General features: G+C 39.6%; 2 protein-coding genes across 2 annotated transcripts; one reads left to right on the top strand and one right to left on the bottom strand.

Annotated features, from left to right (window-relative positions):
• Positions 1 to 2,002: 2,002 nt before the first annotated feature.
• On the top strand, positions 2,003 to 15,481 carry spag5 (sperm associated antigen 5). The gene is made up of 25 exons (XM_067584876.1): positions 2,003 to 2,120; positions 2,969 to 3,031; positions 3,125 to 3,253; positions 3,342 to 5,659; positions 5,796 to 5,988; positions 6,171 to 6,287; positions 6,386 to 6,478; positions 6,596 to 6,730; positions 7,224 to 7,343; positions 7,452 to 7,544; positions 8,026 to 8,160; positions 8,264 to 8,357; positions 8,570 to 8,717; positions 8,882 to 8,932; positions 9,260 to 9,434; positions 10,213 to 10,346; positions 10,913 to 11,081; positions 11,413 to 11,560; positions 12,720 to 12,963; positions 13,741 to 13,873; positions 13,983 to 14,063; positions 14,170 to 14,319; positions 14,509 to 14,583; positions 14,725 to 14,805; positions 14,926 to 15,481. Exons 2-25 carry the CDS (start codon positions 2,993 to 2,995, stop codon positions 14,995 to 14,997), a joined length of 5,127 nt encoding a protein of 1,708 aa, XP_067440977.1. The 5' UTR covers positions 2,003 to 2,120; positions 2,969 to 2,992; the 3' UTR covers positions 14,998 to 15,481.
• A 1,279-nt stretch (positions 15,482 to 16,760) lies between these two features.
• Positions 16,761 to 18,688, bottom strand: foxe1 (forkhead box E1). The gene has a single exon (XM_067585962.1). The coding sequence runs from the start codon at positions 18,367 to 18,369 to the stop codon at positions 17,278 to 17,280; it is 1,092 nt and encodes a 363-aa protein (XP_067442063.1). The 5' UTR covers positions 18,370 to 18,688; the 3' UTR covers positions 16,761 to 17,277.
• Positions 18,689 to 23,290: the final 4,602 nt, after the last annotated feature.

Here is a 23,290-nt window from a genome sequence, read left to right as displayed (position 1 = left end):
TATCATGTTAAAATCCTTAAAATGACACCTACTTCTCCATAATTAAAAATTCTACAGTTTATAAATATGCAAATATATATCATTTCAGACGTTTAACTGCTGGACACAAGATGTCTCCTACCTCACTGTAAAGTCCATTCTCAGTGTTTGTGCACTGGAGGCTTTAAGTGTCTACATCACATTTGTGTAAATTCAATATTGGACCAGAACTGGCTCCAAATTAGCTATGATGTCACAAATCATGCTCGTAGGCCCACCCTTTAAAATCAGATTTTCAATGAGCACAGAGACACTTTCCACTTCAAGAAGATGAAGGTGAAAACAACCTTCTAGTGTCAAACTCTGCATATACATCATTCTGCACAGTGAAGCTCAAACATTCAACTGTACTGTTGTTAGGAGACCTTAATAAGGCCAAACTTAGCTTGCCCTAGATTCAGTCAGCATGTTACCTGCCCCACCAGAGAGCACAATACACTCGACCACTGCTACAAAACTATTCATATTGATATATGGATTCATATTGCTTTGCTCCCTGTGCAGCCCTTGGTCTTTCTGATCACTGTTTAATTCAACTAATACTGACCCACAGGAAGAGAAGTTTAAATGTGTCGAGCTTGTAGTAAAAACTGTGAAAAGGTGGACAAAGGAGGACACTGAAAACCCACAGTACTGCCTGGACTGCATTGACTGGGATGTTTCAGAGAGACATTAACTGATCTGGAAGAGTGTACAGACACAGTATCATCTTATATCAGTTTTTGTGAGGACAACTGCATCCTCACCAGGAACTAGGTCAAGTATGACAATGACAAGCCATAGTTTACTGCAGAACTCAGACAGCTCTGTCGACCCATGGATGAGGAGTGGAGATAAGGACCTCAACAAGCAGGCCAAGTACAAGCTGAAGAGAGGAATTAGAGGAGAGGCAGACTGAGAAGCTGAAGGACCGGTTCACAGACAACGATTCATCTTCAGTTTGGAAAGGCCTGCAAGAAAATCACCAGCTGAACGAGTTTTACTGCTGGTTCCACAGACAAAAGCTTAACCTGGACGCCCCTCCCCCCCATTCCACATCCACTCCTCCCCACACCTCCTTGGCTCCCCCACCGCTCTATTCTACTCCCACACTCACCCCTTCACACTCCTCCTGACAAAGACCCCTCCGGGGCCAGGAGGCGTGCAAGCGAGATCATCTCTGACCCATCCCACCCTGGACACAGACTCTTTGAACTTCTTCCCTTAGGAAAAAGACGGAGATCCATAAAAACCTCCACCAGCAGACACTTTCCAGAGGCTGTTGCTCTACTAAATAGCTGAACTGTCCTGTTACCAAACTGGACTTTACATTTCACATCCCTCATTTAATCCCTGCACTGGTCACTTTCATATATTTCATTGAACTGGACTTAACATGGTACATTGCATTCAGCCTCCACTGTTAGTAATTAGTAATAATTTAATTATTTATTGCACATGACATTAGATTTTTGCTCTTGTCACCTTCATATATTTAACCTTAAAATGAATCCTAAACTTGGTGGGAAGCCAGTGTAAAGAAAATAAGATGGGTGTGATGTGAGTTGCTCTGCACCATTTGTAGATGGTCCAGGGATGACTTACGGGTCAATGATTTAATATGTTGATTAAAGTACATAACCTGATCAAATATAATGCCAAGTTTTCTAAGATCAGACCGTACAGCTGAAGAAAGGGACCCAGTACCCTGAGCAACCTTGGAAACTATACTGTCTGAAGTGATGATAAAGACCTCAGTCTTATCTGCGTTTAGCTGTAAAAGATTGTTAGCCATCCAGTCCTTAATGGCAGTCAGATAATTGTGCAAAATAGACAGTTTTATCAGTCTTATCAGGCTATTAATATGAGCTGTGAGAGGATCTGTAAGAGCAGTTACATTGACGTCCTGTGGGGGGCAGCAGTATGTTGTTGTACGTCATGACGTCACACAGCGTCGCACAAACGGACGAAGAAGAGAAACTGACCAATAGCAGCGCTGACGTGTGTGTTTTGAATGATAGGCGGTTGATGGACGCTGAATAGCAGATATATTTGTTTCATTCTCGTCACAATTCGGATAAAGGTGGACAAACAGTTTAAAGGTAACATGATTTTTCATTATTTCACGGGCTACGGTGAATGTAGTTCACAGTCTGATTTTAGGAAAGACTCGTTAGCTGCGGCCGTAACATGTGTTCAAACTAACTTGAGTTAACGTTAGCATTAGTTAACGTAGCTAACGCCTAGTAGTTTATAGTCAAGCAGCTTAAAGGACGAGTTCGTAATTTTTTAAGTCTGTATTAAAATAACAGTCAGGTGCCCAAATGGTCATTGGAATATTTTATTTATTTATTTTTTTGTTGCCATAATCATTCCTCCTGTTCATACTGACCATTAGAAGATCCCTTCATAATGCATTTACAATGTAAGTGATGGGGGACAAAATACACAAGCCTCCTTCTGTGTAAAATTGTATTTAAACGTTTATCTGTAGCTAATGTGAAGCTTCAGTCCTCCAAATTAGTCAAATCAAGTAGATATCTTTCATTGTTACAGTCTTTTTATTGCCAAAGCCCCTATTTTTGTTACTAAACTTCCACCGCAGCTCAACAGGGAAACACAACGAAATAATTTGGTGCTAAAAAGACCGTAAATGTGGCAGATATCCACTTAATATGACTAACTCTGACCGCTGAAACCTCATATAAGCTTCAGATAAAATTTAAAATGTATTTTTGCACAAAATCCCCCATCACTTACATTGTAAGTGCATTTGAAGGGGATCTTTTAATAGCCAGCATGAACAGGAAGAATGATTACAGTGAGGAAAACCTCTTTCTGTGTTCATATGGGCACCTGACTGTTGTTTTGACAGACTTGATAGTTGAAGTTTGAAGTTTTTTTTAAAATACTTAGATTAACAGGAAAGATTTTTTCTCCTCAATTGCAGTGTACAGGTTGTTTCCCAGCAGTCATGTCTTCCAGGAAGTCAAGTTCCAGTAGGCAAGACTCGGTAAGACTTTTGTGCTTTTTAATGCATAATGCACAGTGTTAAATAATGACTGAGCAAGCTATTAAAATTTAGTTTGACTTCTGTTGATGTTAGCCTTCAAGCAGATCTGGACAGCGTACCCCTATGAGAAGTCTGGAGAATGAATGGTTGCATCTGTCAACTCCATCATCAAGGTTCAAATCAAAATCACGGCTCAGTACGGATTTTGTGAAAATATCAAAGGTGCGTTGATACTAATACTTGAAAATGCTCCATTAATGTTTTCCATGGTTCTGTAACTTTCTAACCCTCCAGTCATTCTCATCAACAGGGTGATGTTCTTCCATGTGACCCAGAGCCCCATTTGCCCTCTCCTCCAACCAAAGTGATACAAACCAATGCTCCCAGTACTGATAATACAGCCTGCGGACTTGGAGATGTAACATTTAAATCTTTTATCTGTGCTGGTGGTGAGGTTGAGATTTCATGCCCTTCAGAATGTGCAGGAGAGAGCATTGTTTTGCTTAAGGACCAGACTATGAATAACACTTGTGAATCAGAGGATACAGCCATATCTGACAGTATGATTGTGCAGTCATGCAATGACCACATAGAACATCCGTACCACAATCCTGAGAGGAGAGATGCTTCTTCGGTCGACATCGACGCAGAACGTCTCTGTGAAATCCAAAACATTTCACTGGCCTCTGGAGACTTGGATGGTAAACAGACCACACAAGAGTTCAAAGTTTTTCAGGAGGACTGCAGCAGAGAGAACGATGTCACTTGGAAATCCTTCGTCTGTGATGGAGGTGAGGTGGTAGTTTCAGATGTCACCAGACTACAAGATGAGACCATTCCTCTGCCCAAAGGAGAGCTTGGAGAGCTTTTACAAGACAACAGTGTAAATTCAAGCATCGTCTTTGACTGCAGCCAGTTGTGTCAAGCAGAACATGCTGATCATCCCTACTCCAGCAGTGAAAAGTGTGTTGTTCCTGTCATCACTCACCTCACCACCTTTTCTGAGACCCAAAGTGATTCTGAAAAGCCTGGATTGAGTGATGTAACCTTCAAATCATTTAACTGCATCGGGGGTGAGATCGAAATTTCAGATGGCACCAAAATGGCAGATGAGACGGTTCCTCTACCAGCTGACCAAACTGCGACAAGCAGTGAGTCATGCAATCATGGTATAGATCCAAGCGCTTTAGCTGGTGATGATGATGATAATGATCACTTAGATCACCCATACTGTAATATTGAAAAATATCCTGCAACTTTAAGTGGCGACCTCCCCAAAGCCCAGGAACCATGCAGCCCTCATGCGCTGGAAGAGATAGAACCAAGTAGCTTGGTGGTACCTGAAGAGCAGACTGGCAGGCAAGATGGTGTCACATTTGGCTCTTTCATCAGCACACAAGGTGAGGGTGAACTATCAGGAGGCATCCAGTTGACTGAGAAGACTTCCCCTTTACTTAAGGACCAGGCTGTGATCTGCCAACTCCAGGATGACAACAATGTACCTACTCACATCACACAGGATCACATCCAAGACAACTATGAACAATCTAACAGCCATGTGGAAAATGATGAAGCTGTCTTAGATGCTGACCCACCAGCTGTCAGTGCATCTTCACTGATAAACACATCTTTAAAGGCTTTAGATAATGAACCTGTTCAATTAGAAGTCCAACAAACGCCACAAAAACACTCCATGCATGCTGATGACAGTGCGTTGCCGTCTTTGCTACATAAAACAGAGTCCGCTGACTGCAGCAATCTTGTGGCTTCAGCAGAGACTCCCACACCTGGGGAAGTGCAGCAGCATCTAGAACGTGATTCTCAAATGCATTCTAGCAGAGGACCCTCTGAATCCAGTGAGGCAAAAGACAGTGCTCTTGGTTCATCTGGAAATGGACCACTTCCATGTAACGCTGCAGAAATACCTCATACAGAGACCCTCCCTGATGTTTTGAAATTGCTGTCTGAATGTCCCTCAGTAGCATCAGTTTTGCAGTTGGGAATCCTCAGTCCTGTTATAAGGAGAGCTTCTCTATCTGTATTTAAGGCTCAAAGAGATCTGGAGAAAGATCAAAGAGCTCTGGACCAGTTTTTGATGGATGATTCTGCTCTCGACGGTGAGAAGAGCTTTTTGGCCCCTGCTAACGTTGACCCCCGAGGGTTATGGGCAGAACACTTGGAGAGCCCCATGCCTCGTCCTCTCTTCAACTCTACTGCTTTAGGTTTCAAGTCCCAGCCAGGCGCAGTCACAGAGCCAGCTGACAATTTGGATGTGAAGCCCTGTGCAGCCCCTCAGTCAGAAGCGGTGAAGCCAGTCCTGGATATCCCTATGATTCTAGATGGTCCTCTGCAGCAGCAGCTGCGGCAGATGGCAGAGTTCCTCATCCTTGCATCAGGAAAGATGGACCCTACTGCTATCTCTGCTCCCATCTCTGGTCCTGTCCCACCTCCTGCTGCCCCTGTGGTCACATCAGCAAGAGCTACTCCTGCAGAGTCTCACAGCATCTGTGTGGGCACCAGTCCTGTGAAACTGGTAGACCATAGCCTCAATACATCTGGCCAGTTTGAAAGAAAGAGGGAGTTCTCTGTTAATGATGCCTGCACTCTTACCAATCCTCTCCTGTGGAAGTAAGTGCTGGCTTCGAATTTGTTATTAAATAAAACTTACCGTTCATTTCCAGTGATAATTTATTATTCAGGCATGAGTGAGACTGCTTTCTGTAATTTCTCTGTCTGCCTCTCACTGTTTCTTGTGTCCTCTCAGTGTACCTGCAGGCAGCCTGGAGTGTCTCCCCCGAGAAGAGCTGGAGCAGAGATTAAGGTCTAGCATGATCATGGTGGAAGCCTTGGTGCAGCAGTTGGCTGTAGCCAGAGCAAATGGAAGTCCTTCTGTCGGCCCAGCGCCTTCAGAGCTCAGGGAGAAGCTAGTGCAGACAGACCACACTGAACTCAGCCAGGTAAGGACACATTTAGACAACTTTAACGAGCTGACAGACAGAGATGTCTAGCATTTTGAGTCGGCACTTGTGTATATGTTTTCTTTTTTTTTCTCTAAAAGAAGCCTCTTTTAGTTCAGCCCTTGGATGATTTTCACAGAAGCCACAATTTCTGTTTTTAATGGGCTTTTTGTTTTGTATAGACCACAATGTACAGAGGTCTATATATGGAGGCTTTGAGTCAGATTGGTGATTTGGAGCTTGATGGAAGTTCACTACAGAACCTCATCCAGTGTATGCAGGACATGAGGGTCACCATGGTGAGACACGAACAATGACACAACACATGTTATTTAATATGGTGGTTTAAACTTCAGTGTTAAAAAAAAAACAACAACTCTTGTATCTGTCCCAACAGACTTCTTTGTCTTGTGACACGGATGCTGCTCTCTCTAACATGAAGGAAATGGGAGACATTGTCAGAGAAGACCATCAAAGCCTTGCTTCACATGTATGTAAACATGTCTTGTTATTATTCTTATATGATATTATATTACAGTATAACATTTTGACTGTGTGCAGTGTGACAATTGTGCATGTTTATGTGTATTCTCCCTGTGTTGTTCAGTACGGTGAGATGAGGTCTTTATTTGAGAAGTCAAAGGAGACACAGACACGAATGATGCAGAAGGTCAAAGATGTTCTTCAGCAAAGAGATAACATGCAGACACAGATGGAGGAGGCCTTCAATGTTAAGGAGGCGGTAAGCACACCGACTAATCTGTAATTGTTATGTGCCGTAGAAGTTCAATGGAGGTTTTGTTTCTGGCTCCATGTCTATTCCAATCCTTGTTCCAGTTGCTCCTCTCTAGGATGCAACAAGAAAATGTTTTGTGGATATGTTGTATTAATGAAGCCAGAACTTCTAATCATAAGATTATAGTTTTTTTGCTGTTGTTGAAAGATAACTATATCATTTTAGTTAATCTTGAGATGATTAATGATGATGGTTTACCAATAAATTGGGGTATTTAAATGAATATAGTGAAAATTAGGCAAATTCACAGATCGCTAATGATTGAACAGTTTATTAATCAGGAGTCTCCTGCTCCGACGGACCTGAATACATGTATAAAATATTAAAGCGTTTATTATTATTGATAATATTGCCTTCTCAAGTTGTGTAATGCTCCTTGTTTTTCATTGCAGTCTTCATTCCTGGCGCATTAAGTGTGTGTCTGATTGTGTGTTTCCAGGCTTTAAATACGATGGAACAGCTGAGGAGAAACTGTGCGACAGAAATCTCAGAGCTGCAGAAGAGTGTCGGCTCTCAGCAAGAACTCCTAGATGCCCTAAAGACAACCTACCCAGAACAGGTACAAAGAAACAAAAACAAACATCCCTATTGCAATGCATTTAACGTCATCTAATACATCTCACACCAGTGTTGCTAATTTTTGTTTATATTTCTTCTATTAATGCAGGTTGCGTTAAACAAGGTGTACACTGAAATAATGGACTCTACTTCTGGTCTTTTGTCCCAAACTGTGGAGGAGCAATCCAGATTGATGCAAGAAGTATGTTAAATCTACTCTGTTATCTTTTAGAAAAGGGACTTACTGTGCTGTATGTAGGGATGTAGTTTGATAACATTGTATTGAATTTAAACCAATATCAAATATGATATGAGTTGATATAATATGAATCAAAGTTTAACTGGGAGATTCTTAAATTGACGTGAGGTAATTGGTAACTGGAACTGTAAGCGTTGAACAATACCTTCCCATCAGTATGTTGCAATTTTTTAAAAGTCAGGATCTGCCAGGTGCTGCAAAAGATAAGCTGGAACAACCAAAATCGGATATGACAGAGCTCTAACATTTATTACAGACCATTGTATCTGAATTGTATTTTGATATCTGACAGTTCAGTAGCATCATGACAGTAAGTTACTCAATTACAACTTTTTTCTACTTGTAATAGTGCTTGCGGTACTGATGTTTTTTATTTTATTTTTTATTTTTATTTATTTATTTTTGCATGGTCATGTTTTCACAGCTCTGCACAGTCAGGGGCCTTCTGCGGAAGACTACTCCCATGCTCATGAAGCTGAATGAAAAAGCAGTGGCTGCTTTGAGAGAAAGAGATGAGTACATCGCCGAAAGAGACCAAGCTGTTGAAGAGAGAGAGCAGGTCAGACTTCTCTCGCACCTCTTTTCACTTGTCTAGTAAGAATGGTAATGGCTGCAAATCAAGAAGATGATTAATGTCACTTACATGAAATTTTATTCAACAGATTGAGGAGGAGTTGAACCAAGCTAATTTGAATCTCCAAAATGCCAGAGAACAGATTGGTGATTTCAATCTGCAAGTGACAATTCTGACTTCAGGTAAAATGGAAATTAACATGTTAAAATTGCTTGTTTAGTCCAGACAGTTTTATACATGGTCAAATTATTTTTTTACCTGTGAAAATTCATTCTTGCTCTTGGAAATGGTAGCTTGACAAAGTAGATCTCAAGCGAGTAAATGGACCTTGAGTTAAGGTTATTTTGCTGAAATATAAAAACGCTGACTTTTCTTTCTTTTTGTTATCTGTCAGAGATGGGAGTGCTGCGTCAGAAGCTAACAGAACGAGATGAAGAGCGGGCTCAGCTGGAGAGGAAGGTGACTGAGCTGTCTGCCACGGTTTCCTCCACATTGGCCTCGTACACCTTCCTGGAGCAGGCCCTCTGTGCTGAGACTACTAAGTATGATCCCCATAACAACACTAATATGTTCATGGCACAAATCAGCTCGGAAATAAATACTGTGCTGCATTTTTATCAAAGGAGAATTTAAAAAAAAAAAAAGCAAACGAAAATGCACACTGAAATCCAGCATGCGAGTCCTTTAAAAAATGTTGTTGTTTTAGGTTGCAGGAGTCATGGAAGGACATCCAGCAATCCAAGGACAGGGCTGCTGTGTAAGTAATGATAATGGTTTTTTCCTTCTCATTGGGGATGAAATGGTAACTTCAGCAAATGTTTTAGGTTGCAGTGGGTTCATGGCTTGAAGAGAAATTTTGAACCGATTCACAAGACAGACAAAACGAGTGAAGAACATCTTGTCATTTTTTAAAACTTCTTTATTAATAATTATTTGTTAAAACTGTCCACAAACTGTATATGAAGACAAATATCGCAAAAAGAGCATTAACTATTTGAATGGGACAGATGAACCTTGGTCTTAACAAATATTACAGGAAACACAGCAGCTACTTTACTTATAACTGTCTGTCTTGTGCGTCCAGGTTGGAGACGTCACTGGACCAGTCGGAGCAGCGTGTGCGTGAGTTGAGTCAGGCTCTGGCTCAGAGCGAGGAGCAGCTCGGTCAGCTGCAGGAACTCTCACAATCTCAGAGCACGCAGATCCAGCAGCTTCAGGATGTTTGTACACAACTCGGCAACGTGCAGGAAATGAACGAGGTTAGCTTGTTGAATGTACAGTATTTTTGTTACAAAGACCCTCCAGTTTTTTCTTTATATGGTTTTCCATGTATGTTGTCTAAGTCTTCTGGCTACATTGCCTGAGAGGATTATTATATATTAATATTGATATTATATCAATATTGTGATATGAGACTAGATATTGTCTTAGATTTTGGATATCATGATTTTGGCATAAGTGTGTCTTTTCCTGGTTTTAAAGGCTGCATTACACTAAAATGGTGTAATTTTCTGAACTTACCAGACTGTTGTAGTTGTTCTATTATTTGCCTTTAGCCACTTAGTCATTATATCTACATTACTGATGATTATTTATCAAAAATCTCAATGTGTAAATATTTTGTGAAGGCACCAATAGTCATCCCAACTATATTGTCACAATATCAATATCGGAGTTATTTGGTCAAAAATGTTGCGATATTTGATTTTGAGCATATGGCCCAGTAGCTTCATTAATGCACCCCTTTTAAAACAGTGTAGAGGCTGTTTAATCTTGTGATGCTTGCAATTAGGGTTTGATAGAATCTTATCCAATCAGCATCCAGTATTTAATCCGCTTACTGAATCAGATTTCAGTTTTGAACCTTCTCATCCTCAGCTGCTTGACAATCGCATATGCGAGCGAATAGAGCTCCGAGTGTGTTTGGGAAAGACTTGTTCATGCATACAGTAAGGGGCTGACATCATGGGAGTAGTACGTGACTTGTGTTTTATGGTGAATTTCTGGTTTCATTCCCTGTTGGTGTGTGTTCGTCAGTTCTTACAGATGGAGACCGAGTTGGTGAGGGAGCAGGTGGCTGATAGCGAACAAATGCTGAAGGCCAACCTGCAGAGCCTCCGGGAGAGGAACATCCAGTGTGAGGATCTAAAAGCAGAACTTGGTCAACTTCAGTAAGTCTTAACTCAAAACACTCCTTTGTTTGACTAGTGATCTTACTCCTTTTTTTTTTTTATTAATTTGAGTAAGGCATAATTACATGTATTTTAGTGGTACGGTGCATTTACTGTGGTTGAAGCTCTATTAATCAGATTTATTGCATGAGTTGCACCTGCCTGGTTGACGACACCAGTGCTGTTTACTTAAGTAAATAACATATTTGTCATCATCTACTGTTAAAGTTTTTGCTTTAACTACCCAGTTTTTGCACCATATTTAATATGCTATACATATACTGAATAAACCAAAATAGTTGTGCAGTTTGAATAAATATCAGGAAAACATAAATAATTAATACCTGTGCAATTACTTTATTTGATCACTATCAGAATTGCTCAGTAAGTTGATAAGTCCTCAGTTTTCCTATGTGAGTTCCCTGCTTGATGCCATATGCAGTTTTATTTGAACATCAACACATCTGGTGCTAATCTTACTACCCCTTTTGCTAGCTTTTTCTAACAATGTGTATCGTGTAGTCTGTATACTCAGTGATAATTTATCTCTGTTTATGCGTGTGCAGGATTGAGAACAAGAGTTTGCAGGAAGAGCTGGAAACCACAAGAGTCAGAGCCAGCACAACCCAGCTGGAGCTCGGTGAGAAGCTCGCTCAAGCCGTCACCGAAATCACTTTGCTGCATCACACACTGCGAGGACTGACCAACCAGCTACATGCAGCTCTTAATGAGGAGGTAGTACACAGGATCTGACAAATGCAAACAGATTTCACCGCCTTTTTTCTTACGTGTACTATACTTATGTGCAGCAAGCAAGACCATATCTGGAGCATGTGTTACTAGTCGTGGTTAAGACCCCTTGAGATTATTTTGCCACTCATGTGGCAGTTGTCATTATGTGATATGAGATGCTTAAATTCTCTGCACCTGTGGTTCACAATTAACACTTAAAAAATGAACATTTTGTGACAGACCATATTATTGAAGGAACAGCTAGTAAGTGGACTACAATACTTTGGGGAAAATCTTATTTTTTCATGCTGGCTTTTATGTCTTACTTTTTTAGAAATCAGAACCACGGAGAGATAAAGAGTCTCAACCAGTTAACAACGTGGAGCGTCGTCATCCCTCCAGCTCCTTTATAGACAGCATCATGGTTGCATTAACTGCAGAGAAGGAAGAAGACTTGAAAACAGAGACACCTGCTGAACCAGGTACCGTAGCTCACCCCAGATATGTGTTAAATTGACAAAATCTAATATGCATTGAGCCTTTTTTTGTTTTTTTTTCATTTCAAAATCTAAATCTTGACATGAATAGTCATTTTCACACTGACACAGTGATGCTGGTTAAACCCAGACAGGCGTTCAGTCTGAAAGAGACGAGGTGTGTCATCCAACCTTGCTTTATTTATGATCCTCCCTCCAAACTGGGTTAAACTCAGGTTGGACACTTTCATGACTTTGTTGTACAGCTATTTCTTTTTGTGATGGGAATTTAATACAATGTTATGACCTTTAAACACCATAAAAAACTCTGCAACATCAGCACTCTTAGACAGCTGAAATGGAAACCAGTGTCCTGAACAATGACACCCAGAGATTCACCCAGAGATGCCTGTTTCATATTAATGACTCAATAACTCCTGTTGGCACCCATAAGTGGAGGCTATATATAAACAGATAATGAATGACAATATAGTAAAACACAGTTATAATGATATAAAGTCTGTCTTCATAGGATAAGAAATAATACATTACATTAACAAACACTTAAAATGTCCTTACTTGCTTATAACTACATTATAGTATGTTTTAAGAAAACATTAATTTTAAAAAGGGGGATTTAAAGTAAAGTGTTACTGCATCTCCTTCATGAAACAGGCTATAGATATCATTCTGTGAATTAAGAGATAATTTCCCAAAGAAAACTCAAACTGCTCCTCTGTGAACTGGAGGTGACAGTGAGACGTGTTCTTGGGTTAAAATAATCGTTGTGTTTTCTTCAATATTTCAGTCTGCTCTTGCAATTACCACATTTCCCCCGAGGAACATACACATGGCAGTCATTTTCTGCCTATCCTGGTTAAATTAAACAGCTGAAATAGTCCACTGTATTTTGAATTAACACGTTTCAGAGTCATTTTAATCCCATCAGAATTTACGCGTGGTGTTTGAAGCAATTATTGATTTTTCACAGCTGGCATCTGGGTTACAAGGACCATAACTTTGTGAAACTGCAAATTGCAAAGTCTAATTACAACCTCTCCCTCCTAATGCACACCCATTCCAGAAAGGGATTAAATGTCATCAAATCTAATGACTTTGGGCAATAAAGGAAAAAAGTCTGAGTTTTAGTTCACTGTCTCTTCAGTTCCTTCAGACATGGCTGAGCCCCAGTGCGACACTTTGTTCAGTGAGATGAGCGCCTTCACCCGCATTGCAGCCGTCACCCCTAAAAAGAATTTGAACGCAGCAGAGTTTGAACCAGAAGAGGAGCAGAGCAATGCGGCAGAGCTGCTGGCTGACCTGGGCAGCACGGTCACAGAGCTCGTCAGCACCCTGAAGTTGTTGCAGCAACGCAAGAACGCTCAGCTGGAGGAGCTGCATAACACCATGTAAGTGATGGAAAATGTTCTTGTGCTGCTGAAATAAAAATAACCTTTTTTTTTTTTAATATGTGATTCTGTTCTGAGCTGTTGCCTGATACATGTAGAGCTGATTATTTTCAACATTGGTTAATGAGTAAATCATTTTTGACTAACTGATTAACCATCTAGTCTATAAAATGTTAAAAAAAATTAACAAATACAATCCATTGTATGATGTGACATCTTCACATTTCTTGTTTTTCCTGACCATTTATAGAAATGTAAAAAAAAAAGAACAGCAGCAAAGCCTCATATTTGATAAGCTGGAACCAGCAAATGTTTTGTTTTTTATCTTATTAAATGACTGAAATTAATCTGATTGATAATATATTAATCTCCATCAATATTGACAATTAAGCGAATGACTCAACAAACTATTTCAGTTGAATTTGTGTTATGTAGCAAGACTTTATAGCTGCTACCTTCACTGTTCAACTTGGTGCTCAAGTGATAACAAAACCAAATTTGAAAAACACTTTTAAAACACCTACAGATTTACTGAAAGTCTTCACTTTTTAAAAAAATCAAAAACATACAACCTCGATCAGAAAATATAAAATAAGTTTCTGGATTTGTAAGTTTGTTTCTGAGCTGAATGAATCAGTGATGTTGCTGCATTTTCTTTCACATTTGTCAGATTAGTGTCATGTATAGAAAAACTGTACTGTTCACATAGGTGTAATGCAAAATTATTGGCAGCCTGTGCAGTCATTCCACTCCAATGTTGTTTAATCTTTGTTCCAGCTGTGGCCTGCAGGTGGAGCAGCAGGCTGCAAACACAAGACACGAGGCCGAGGTGTCGGATTTAAAGCATCAACTTAGCCGCTTTAACCGTCTGGTTGAGAAGGGCAATCAGGCACTGCAGCAGAAAACGCAGGTACTCTACATCTAAGGAGTGTTGACTTCATTTAAAATGCCTAACAAAGGTCCAACAGCTAGAGAAGAGCTCTGAAAAGTTCTTTTAAAAAATTTTTCTCTTTTCACAGGATGAGAAAACAATAATGAAGTTGATGGCAGACATAAATGAAGCCCAAGACCTTCTAACTAAACACAAGACTGACAATAATGTAAGGCACAACATTTTAATAATTCTGATCAGAAATACTTTATGCAGCAAATATTATGTTCTGCTGGCAGAGTCACAGCTTTTTTTTCTTTGTTAATTTTTCACAGGAATTACGGAAAGATGTGGTTGAGCTCCGTCGATCTCTCCAGCAGTCACAGGTGGAGTCTCAATTCCTGCGGGAGGAGTTGAGGAAAGCTGGTGGCCAATCAGCTAAGCCAGCGCATTTCATGGAAGAGAAGATCCAGTTATTGAAAGAGGTATGGTCCCATCACTCATGGTGTGAGAGATACTACAGTTCGTAGGAAATGTCAAATAATTCATCATTGATAATTTGCATCTATTTAGGTTTTATTATAATAGTTTTCTGCCTATTCCCTGTGCAAACACTTGAGGATTTAATGTCTTTTTGTTTTGTTTAATGAACATCTCTTTGATTTCATCCGTAGGTAGAGAGACTGAAGTTGAGCGTTCAGGAAGTGGAGCAGGCCAGAGGTAAACTCCTCGAAAGAGCAAAAAGACATGTAAGTACAGGCTATGTACACAAACTACTGATATTCCTGACAACATACCTGCAACTTTGTGTTTCCTCTTAAAATAGGATTAGATTGACTTTATGGGTAAATAGTAAAGTATGTGTTCATCATGTTGTACCATTTCTACAGCAAATCATCTACCAGACCAACCAGCAGAAAAGTGAGAATGAGCTTCTCCTTTTAAACACCATGATCAATAAAGTCCGAGAGGTGAGAGCTGCTGTTTGATATTGTTTTGGTGCTTTCTTCCACCTTTTGTTTACTGTCAGAAGTATACATACAGTATACGGATGTTTTAATACAATCCATGTTTTCATTTTCTCCATGTAGACGTTGCTGTCTTTGCCAGACGCTGTGAAGAATTGTGAGCAACTCCAACGACTTGTTGAATACATCGGCTGAAATGTTTCGGTCTGTCTGTTGTATTTATGTGTGCGTTAAATATTTTAGCTCGTTCTTTGTATCGATAACCTGTTTATATGTATAGCATCACACTTGAGCACTCATGGTTTTGAATACATAAATGAGTGTTGCCCCATGCTAGATGACATTTTTTTTTAATTATTAGAAGCTATACTTATGTCTTACTTTTTGTGTGTGTGTGTGTTACGGTTTAAGTAATTTCTCATCTTGGTCCTAAGAGTTTTGTAGTATATATTTTAATATCAGCACATTGATCTTAAGGCATCTGTTAATGATGCAGTTTAATTGGGAAAAAAAAGTGGTAGAAAGTATTTTGATACTTGCACCACACACACTCTTTAGATTTTAACTGGGACATAAAAAAAAATACATGATATAAAACATCTAATTTAGAAAGTTTCTACCTGCTGTGTTTATATCTTCCTCTGAAAATCAAAATAAATAAACATTTTTCACCCATGAATGCTTTGTGTTGTCACTGCACAGTTCAGCAATCATTAGTGAAAGTTGGGACAGGTGCTTTGTAAGTGAATGTAGGGACAGCACCTGCACTGACTGCATGAAACAGTTTAATTTAGATTTTTTTCTCCTCATAAAGCTTATGTTTAATGTTGTACAGCGTAATATTCTGTAGCTGCGAACTGTTAAAGTCAATGATGTTTGCCACTATAAATATCTGACTTTATTCAAATCTCTGCCCTTTTTTGTTTTAGATATTGCTCGTCCAAGTTCATGATATTAAAATAATGTATTTCAAAAGAATGCCCACAAAAATAAGCCTAATTCTTTTTAATATAACCAACATAGACACCAAACCAAGCTGGTGTTTATCAAATCTTCACCTGTGTCTCTGTTATCTTGAATGTTGTGTTTATTATATCTCTCATAATAATTACAGTTTTTGGATTTTTATCATCTGTTCATTACTGTTATTCTTATTTAATCGATATAGATTTTACAATTCGATAGCACTCAAGGAAAACTAGGACCTCTTTGACTGAGTATACTAAGTTAAAAAACAAACAAACATCAAGCCGCATCTGTCACCAAAGCTTTTCTGATAGCAAAATCAAGTGTCTTCACTATAATGAAGCATTTCCTTACAAGTCTCATCTTGTCAGACCTGCAGACTTTGTGTGGAAAGAGGTTCTAGTGTTGAGATAAAGGACTCGCACTACTTAACTTTATAAGCTGAAATATCAAGTTACAAGTCAATTCATTTTCTTGATTAGTGGATCTGTGTGGTAGATTAACTGTGTGTCTGTCTGAGTGCCGTGTTGATGTCTGGGCATGATAATTGAAGCTGGTCACGCTGACTGGTAATACTGTGGCTCCAGACAACACTTGAGATCAGCTGAGCTGTAACAGTGTAAAAAGCAACACAAACACAAGAGAAAAAGCAGTGATTGAGGGAATTTTTTCCTGGCAACATGTCTGGATATGTTTGTCCTTGTTATTTTATAATATCACAGTATCTTAGAAAAGTAGAATTATTACTATCACAAATATAACACATATAATTCTGATATTTAACTGATGTCACCTGGCTGCAAACCAAATTTCCCTCTTGAAGACAATGAAGATGCAAATAATATTTATGGTGTGATATTTTTGCGCATTATTCAAATTGTAATACCAAATATACATTAATAATTTAAATACTTTATTCTTGAAGAACAAAAAAAGCTATTTAATTCAGTTTATTTTCCAAAAAGGCAACCTAATATGCATTTTCATTTGGCAACAAAATACATGCAAATGTACTAAAACTGATGTTCTTCATACAAGCCACTTATTGCAAAGCCTATGACCATGAAGCACAATAATTTATACTAACATTTCAAAGTCTGTCATTTAAACTCACCAGTAGTGTAAATATTAAACGTGCACATTCAATTCATGACAAAAAAAAGAAGAAGCTTGCAACCACACACGACATTGGATGAAATTTACACACTCACATGCTGCAAAGACACCTTGACATTCAAATTCAGATTTATAGTGTGTAGCTAGAAGTAAATTATCATCGATATGGAAGAACAGGTTTAAGGGTGAATCACAGTTGTGTCAGGAGAGGTGTTCTTAACAAATCTGTTCAGTTTTGTCCTTAATAAATGTCATGATCAAAGCAAAAAAAATAAAATAAAATGACTGTTTGTGTGCAGAAATGTCTGGCTCACTTTGTGCCATCTCAAGTTTCTAATGTGGCAACACGATCATGAGATGCTCAAATGCAGTTCCCTCTACGTTCTCAGCACCTCAGATAGCAGACACGAACCTGTCCATATTCCCTGGGTATGTGGGGTGTCTCAGGTAACCCCCAGTGTTGGCGATGGGACCTGCAGCACTGTTATACTGGGAGAAAGAGCCCAGCTGCACAGGGGAGATCCTGCCGTAGTGGTCCAGGGTCTCTGCAGACCCGTGACCTGATGAATGGAGGCGACCTGTCGCCCCATACGCTTGGGTGTGGCCCTGTCCATATGAGCTCTGGGGGGTATGGTGGTGTGGGTGGCCATTTGGCCCGGAGTAGGTGAACCCTGGATGTGTGTTGGAGTGGGATGGCACGGCCCCTCCGCATGGTTGGCTCTGGAAACCTGCGGCTCCCAGGCTGCAGGGACTGGATCCATTGGGAAGCCCCTCCGGACTGAAGCTCCGGCTGTTCTGCTGCATCACCTCTGGCCCTTGGCCTCCAAGCATGCTGGCTGGAGTCGGGTGTCCTATGAGGTTATTGATACTGAACATGCGGGTTTGACCAGGTCCGAACCCAGGAGGGGATGAGGAGGGGTAGTAGGCAGAGGGGAGCTGCTGCCCGTAGGGTGGACTAACTGTCATGTTAGGGTAGACTGAGTTGGTATATGCGGATCTGGCAATCTGGACAGGAGAGAAGACCGGCGTCTCATGCACATAGGAGGCGTAGGTGCTCAAGTCACAGCGCTTGAACCTCTTCCTGCGCCTCAGGAAACTGCCGCTCTCAAACATGTCCTCAGCGTTGGGGTCCAAGGCCCAGTAATTGCCCTTCCCTGGCCGCCCCGGCTCTCGAGGAATCTTGATAAAACAATCATTGAGAGTCAAGTTATGGCGGATGGAGTTCTGCCATTTCTTTGAATTGTCTCTGTAGAAGGGGAAGCGCTCTGTTATGAATTTGTAGATGCCCCCCAGAGTCAGCTTGCGGTCAGGGGAGTTGGCTATGGCCATGGAGATGAGTGCGATGTAGCTGTAGGGGGGCTTCCCTCTCTGAAGGGGTCTCTTCCTCCTCCGACCTCTTGGCTGCTCCTCTGTCTGCACCGAAGGGTTGGAGGCAGCCAAAGAGGTGTCTGCTGAAGAATCTTTCTCCACTTTGACTACTGGCATTGTTATGGACAGTTCAAAAACGTCTGCAAAAAGTAAGATTGCAAAGTGAACTTACTGTAGATACTAGTCCTTGCACAGTCTTGAAGAAATTCCCACTGTTTGAGGACACAGATTAAATCCTGCTAGAAAGATCACATATGTTTTTTTAGCAACTCACTGTCTTTGAGTCCAAATCCAGCAGATCTTCAAAAACAGTTGAAAAAAGGTGTTTTTTCCAAGAAATCCTGTTGCATTAAACACACTGCTTATTCAGCTTATTCCCACAGTATGTTGTCAGGTAAAGTTTAAGTGTTAAGGTGTGAGAGTGCCATGCGTGGTGTTTAAGGTGTGTGTTAGAATGAGTCAGTGTTACCTGTAGAGCGTATTACCTACACAGAGCACCTGAAGGGCCACACCTCCCCAAGCATCACATGCTCTTGACATACCTCTGCTTCATAAGGGTCTATTGTTCATGTTTTACAAAGTCTGCATACTTTGTGGTGGAAATTTCTATTTCAAGTGTTTTGACATTTTTTAAGTGCATATGCAATAAAGTTTGATATATAAATATCAACTATCTGGATCAGTCCACTTTTCTAATTATAAGTTTTAACAATGTTTTCACCTGTTGTTACTCAAAACATGTTATTTACAGTGTATTTCCAGTGTACACCTTTTGTTACTTTTGTACTTGTAACTATCAGATTTATTTCATGTAAAACCTTTTCAGTTTCAATGACAAGAAACTGTCAAAACAAACATTGTCTCCTCTTAATATTCAAATTCACCTCTGAAGTCGACCACAGTTTATTTAAAAAAGTCCAAAATGGTCCATGTTGTTTTGACGTTTAACACTAAAAGACCTCTTTAGTGGTAACTTAACCTACGTGTTGTTTTTCTACCTTGCTTCCTTGTTTGTTTTGTGCCAGTGGTTGGGCAAGCCAGCTGTGTTAAGAGATGTAAATGTTTTCCAGACAAAGGCCGTCCTGTGATTTCAGCATGCAAAATATAGGCTATTATCATAATCTCTGGACACAACTCGGGAGACAAGAATAACCAACTCTCAACATGGAAATTGTTCATCGAAGTTGGTTCTGATTGTGAATGTCTTTGAGGAATTAGTGATAATACTTGTGGGATATGTTTTAAAGTACAATGTCAGATTTTTTTCCATTTCTGTAGTGCAGATTTGATTTTAAGTAACCCAACTCTTACTTGGATTCACTAATGGGTGAAAGCTCGGCTTTTAAGCTGACTTCGACCACTATTAAATTTCACCAGCACAAGTGATGTAGACAATGCTGACGCTCTGAGGAGCTCCACTGGTATGAAGTCTGGGGACTCCACAGGGCCGGGGTTCACCACCTTAATCTCTTAAACAAACAGAGAGGAAAACACGGCTGCACACCACCACCACTCAACACCAGGCTGGGTTAACACTGCGGGCATGTGTCAGAGCGAGAGCATGGTGAGAGAGCGCAGGTTTGCTCAGACAACAGCCTTGATGAAAGGTTTATTCGAGTGGGGAGGGCTGGGGCCGTGACTCTCCTGGGCTGGAACTGGAATCGCCCTGTTATATGACGGAGAGTCAGCGATGGTTAGGAGCTGCTCTGGGTCCACATACCTGCTAGCTGTTAGGTAACACTCAGAGCTGTGTAGAGCTGTCCTCAGCTTTTTAGAATCTCTCAAAGCCTTCTTGGTGTGTGCTAGTATTTTGAAAAAGCCCCAGATGATGAGGGAAACATTCAACAGGAAACGTATTGGTGCAATATTGTGCCATTATTGATGTGACACAGATACTATTTTCATTTATACACACTTCATTAAAACATTAAAACATGCACCACATAACAACACTCACAGTATGAAAACTCAAAGTAATAAAATACAATACACACAACTTAAAAAAAGCTCCAGTGGTTTGAAGTATAAATTTGAAATAAGTCTATGTGACCTTTAAACCTGTGATTCATTTATATTTCATGCTTAAGCTGACTTTGGCATTTCTCTTTGGGGATAAACAGTTTGATCAGCTTGATGTTTGCAGCAAATATTTGCTGCTTGACTTAAAAATTGATATATAGATTTTTATCTGGTGGCAAATGTTTAATTGTTGTGATTTGCCTGAAGTTGTAAATGTGTTTACTGTAGTACTGTAGTTGGTTGTCTGGGAGAATTATTTGTCATTATGAGCATTTACAGCACAAATGTAAATATATGTAAATTAGTTTATTGAGTATTCTTTTAGGTCATTTATCAGGCAAAACTGCCACAGATTCACTAGTTTCTGATGTAGGTAAGGATTTTATATAATTGTAAATTAGATTTTTTGAACAAAACAAGCAAGTTGTCACTTTTTTGTGACAATATACCTACTAAACCATTAACTGAAAGAATAATTGACAGATCAATCGATAAAGAGAAGAATTGTAAGTTGCAGCTCTGATGTAAATACTATTATAGACTTTTATTTAAAATAAACATCTACAAGTTTAAAGGCTATGTTTATGTGGCTGCTCTTATATAAATCATTAAGCAAATCATATTAACAGTTATAAAGCTGATATAAAAGTTTATATAAAAAATAAAATAGTTGCTACAGTGTGTAATTTTTGGATCTTTTCACCCATCCATGTGCTTTATCTGTCGCTTAGTTCAGTTCAGATCTATGAAAAAATCCCCAACAAGGATTTTTTTTTTACAGCAAGTTGCATCAAAGCATTAAAACTCAATAATAAAAGACATTAGAAAGTGTAAAATATACTATACACACATTGTAGAAACTGTATGTGTAGTAAAAACAACTGGAATTAAAATGAGAACCCGTTGGCGTAAATGTTTTTTTAAACAGTAAATTCGGGTGGTCTGTTTAAGACACAGTGTGAATGGAATATTGCATTAGGTTAATTCACTCTTATCCACATGACTGTAATAATGTGTATTTGATTGTGTAGTTACTTCAACTTTTGACAGATGTGATGGACATGCAATGTAGTTTGCATTGGACCTCACCCTTCGCCTAAAACAGCTTCTTATGCTTTATGGCGGTGAACAATTAGTGATGAGTAATTTCTCAGGTACCCGTTGTTACTGGATCTCAGGCTCATAGCTGCCATAGTTTGCTTATGCATCATGATCTGGCCCTGGTTCAGCATTTACTGTTAATATTTGTTCATGAGCCTTTTATCTAGGTGTTTGTGCTAGTGGATTAAAAATATGAGTTATGCGGCTGAGAGGTGACTCTACTGTCAACATTTGTGATCAAGAGCATTTTACAACATGTTGATGTGCTTCAGTGACTTAAAGGATTCTGAGCTCATGCCAAATGGACGGTGTGAAACTTGAAAAGAGGGTTCTCATTTGGAAAGAAAACAAACTTTCACTCTTTTCAAAAACAATATTTGAATGAGTGACAATGACTGCAAATTGTTAAGATTATTCTTTGATTGCTTGTTTTTTTTTTTTGTTAAAGCTGCTTAATCATTGTTTTTATCTAACAATGGATGAAATGACTCTGGTGACAAACCCACAGAGAATTGTCACCCAAACTGCTCTTATCAGTGTGGTTTCAGCCAACCCCCCCCCCCCCCCCCCCCCCGCCCCCCGAAAAACTCTGATAAACACATTGTAAATGACCTGCTCAGCACCAATTGAGAGACAGACAAAGTTAGCGACTAGCTCAAGAGCACATTAAAGTATTTAGCAGTGTAAGATATTTAGGATTTGGTGAAGACCAAAATAGAGCTAAAAGTACAGTGAATGTAGGATACATTCACCCACTGGCCAGGAACACAACTTCAATTGAATGCTGATCTTGCTGTATCTGCTCACTGTGTAAATAAGTGACTGCTAACATATTTACCACATCAACTTTATACAGTAAACAATGTGTTTACAGCTTATTGTACTGTTTCCAAGTAGCTGAAGAATCAACTTTAAGCCATAGGAGTTTGACAAAATAACAGAACCACTTCATGAAAATCTATTTCAGCTTTGATGTGAATAAATCACAAGTGCAAAAACCTCTGAAATTTGAGTTTGTTACATCAAGTGCCAATTAGCTACAGTGTAAAAGTACTCTGGAAATCATTTTGATATGACAGACAACTAAATATACCAAAAAAGAGAGATGCATTGGTTAAAAAAGAAAAAAACTGAAAAACTGCACTGATGCATGAATATAACCCATTTTATTTGCAGTTCTTCAAACTATGATTTAGTGACCTTGAAGTTAAAGTGCATTTTTTCATGAATTTTGTGTTATTTTGTCTACACTTGGAACTCTCCTGCAGCATGCATTTTCAAGTCCTGAATTCGTATGTTTTGGATTTTTAAATGTAGTGAAGCTTTAGCTGCAAACGGAGCCCCCAAGTCTTCCCGTTGAAGTGTACTTGGGTTTAGCATCGCTGAGTATATGTTAGGGCCTCCAAGGTTAAGAGCCCTGGAGCCATGCATTGATGCCACTATGAGAGGCCTCCACCTGTCCATCACAGTGCCGTGTGGAGACACAAATCACCGCAAGGCCGGGACAGCTGCGCGGGAGAGCAGGGCTGCAGCCAAGGCAAATGAAGAGCTCTTCACTTTGTGTCTCACGTACTCCACTTTTGGCTGTGCCAGGGAGAAACGGCTCTTTCCAAACAAAGACAAACAAATTAGTCATTTGAATTTGAACACTTCACTTTAACCATTTGATGGCTCTACGTATACAGCTGGCGGATGACTTTTGTACTCATGAAATCAGGGCACATATGGTGATGTTCAAAGAGCAGATAATACAAGGTGTTGAACAGTAGCTGAGGTAGACAGATGGGCAAAGATTTGATTTGATTTCATAATTTTGGTGTTGATACAAGTGCAAATGCTTAAAAGTGGAAAACACTTTATTTTAATGAATTTGACAAATGTGAAATACACAAAAAACAAAAGTATATTTGTGGTTTTT

The sequence above is a fragment of the Thunnus thynnus genome, chromosome 3 (assembly GCF_963924715.1).
Source record: "Thunnus thynnus chromosome 3, fThuThy2.1, whole genome shotgun sequence".
Classification (NCBI taxonomy): domain Eukaryota; kingdom Metazoa; phylum Chordata; class Actinopteri; order Scombriformes; family Scombridae; genus Thunnus; species Thunnus thynnus.
This window is presented reverse-complemented; position numbering and strand designations above follow the sequence as displayed.

Coding starts and splice junctions, on each gene's coding strand:
- spag5 (XM_067584876.1), top strand. CDS start 2,993: ATGTCTTCCAGGAAGTCAAGTTCCAGTAGGCAAGACTCG. Junction 5,660..5,795: donor ACCAATCCTCTCCTGTGGAA/GTAAGTGCTGGC, acceptor GTGTCCTCTCAG/TGTACCTGCAGGCAGCCTGG. Junction 14,584..14,724: donor TCGAAAGAGCAAAAAGACAT/GTAAGTACAGGC, acceptor CCATTTCTACAG/CAAATCATCTACCAGACCAA.
- foxe1 (XM_067585962.1), bottom strand. CDS start 18,369: ATGCCAGTAGTCAAAGTGGAGAAAGATTCTTCAGCAGACACCTCTTTG.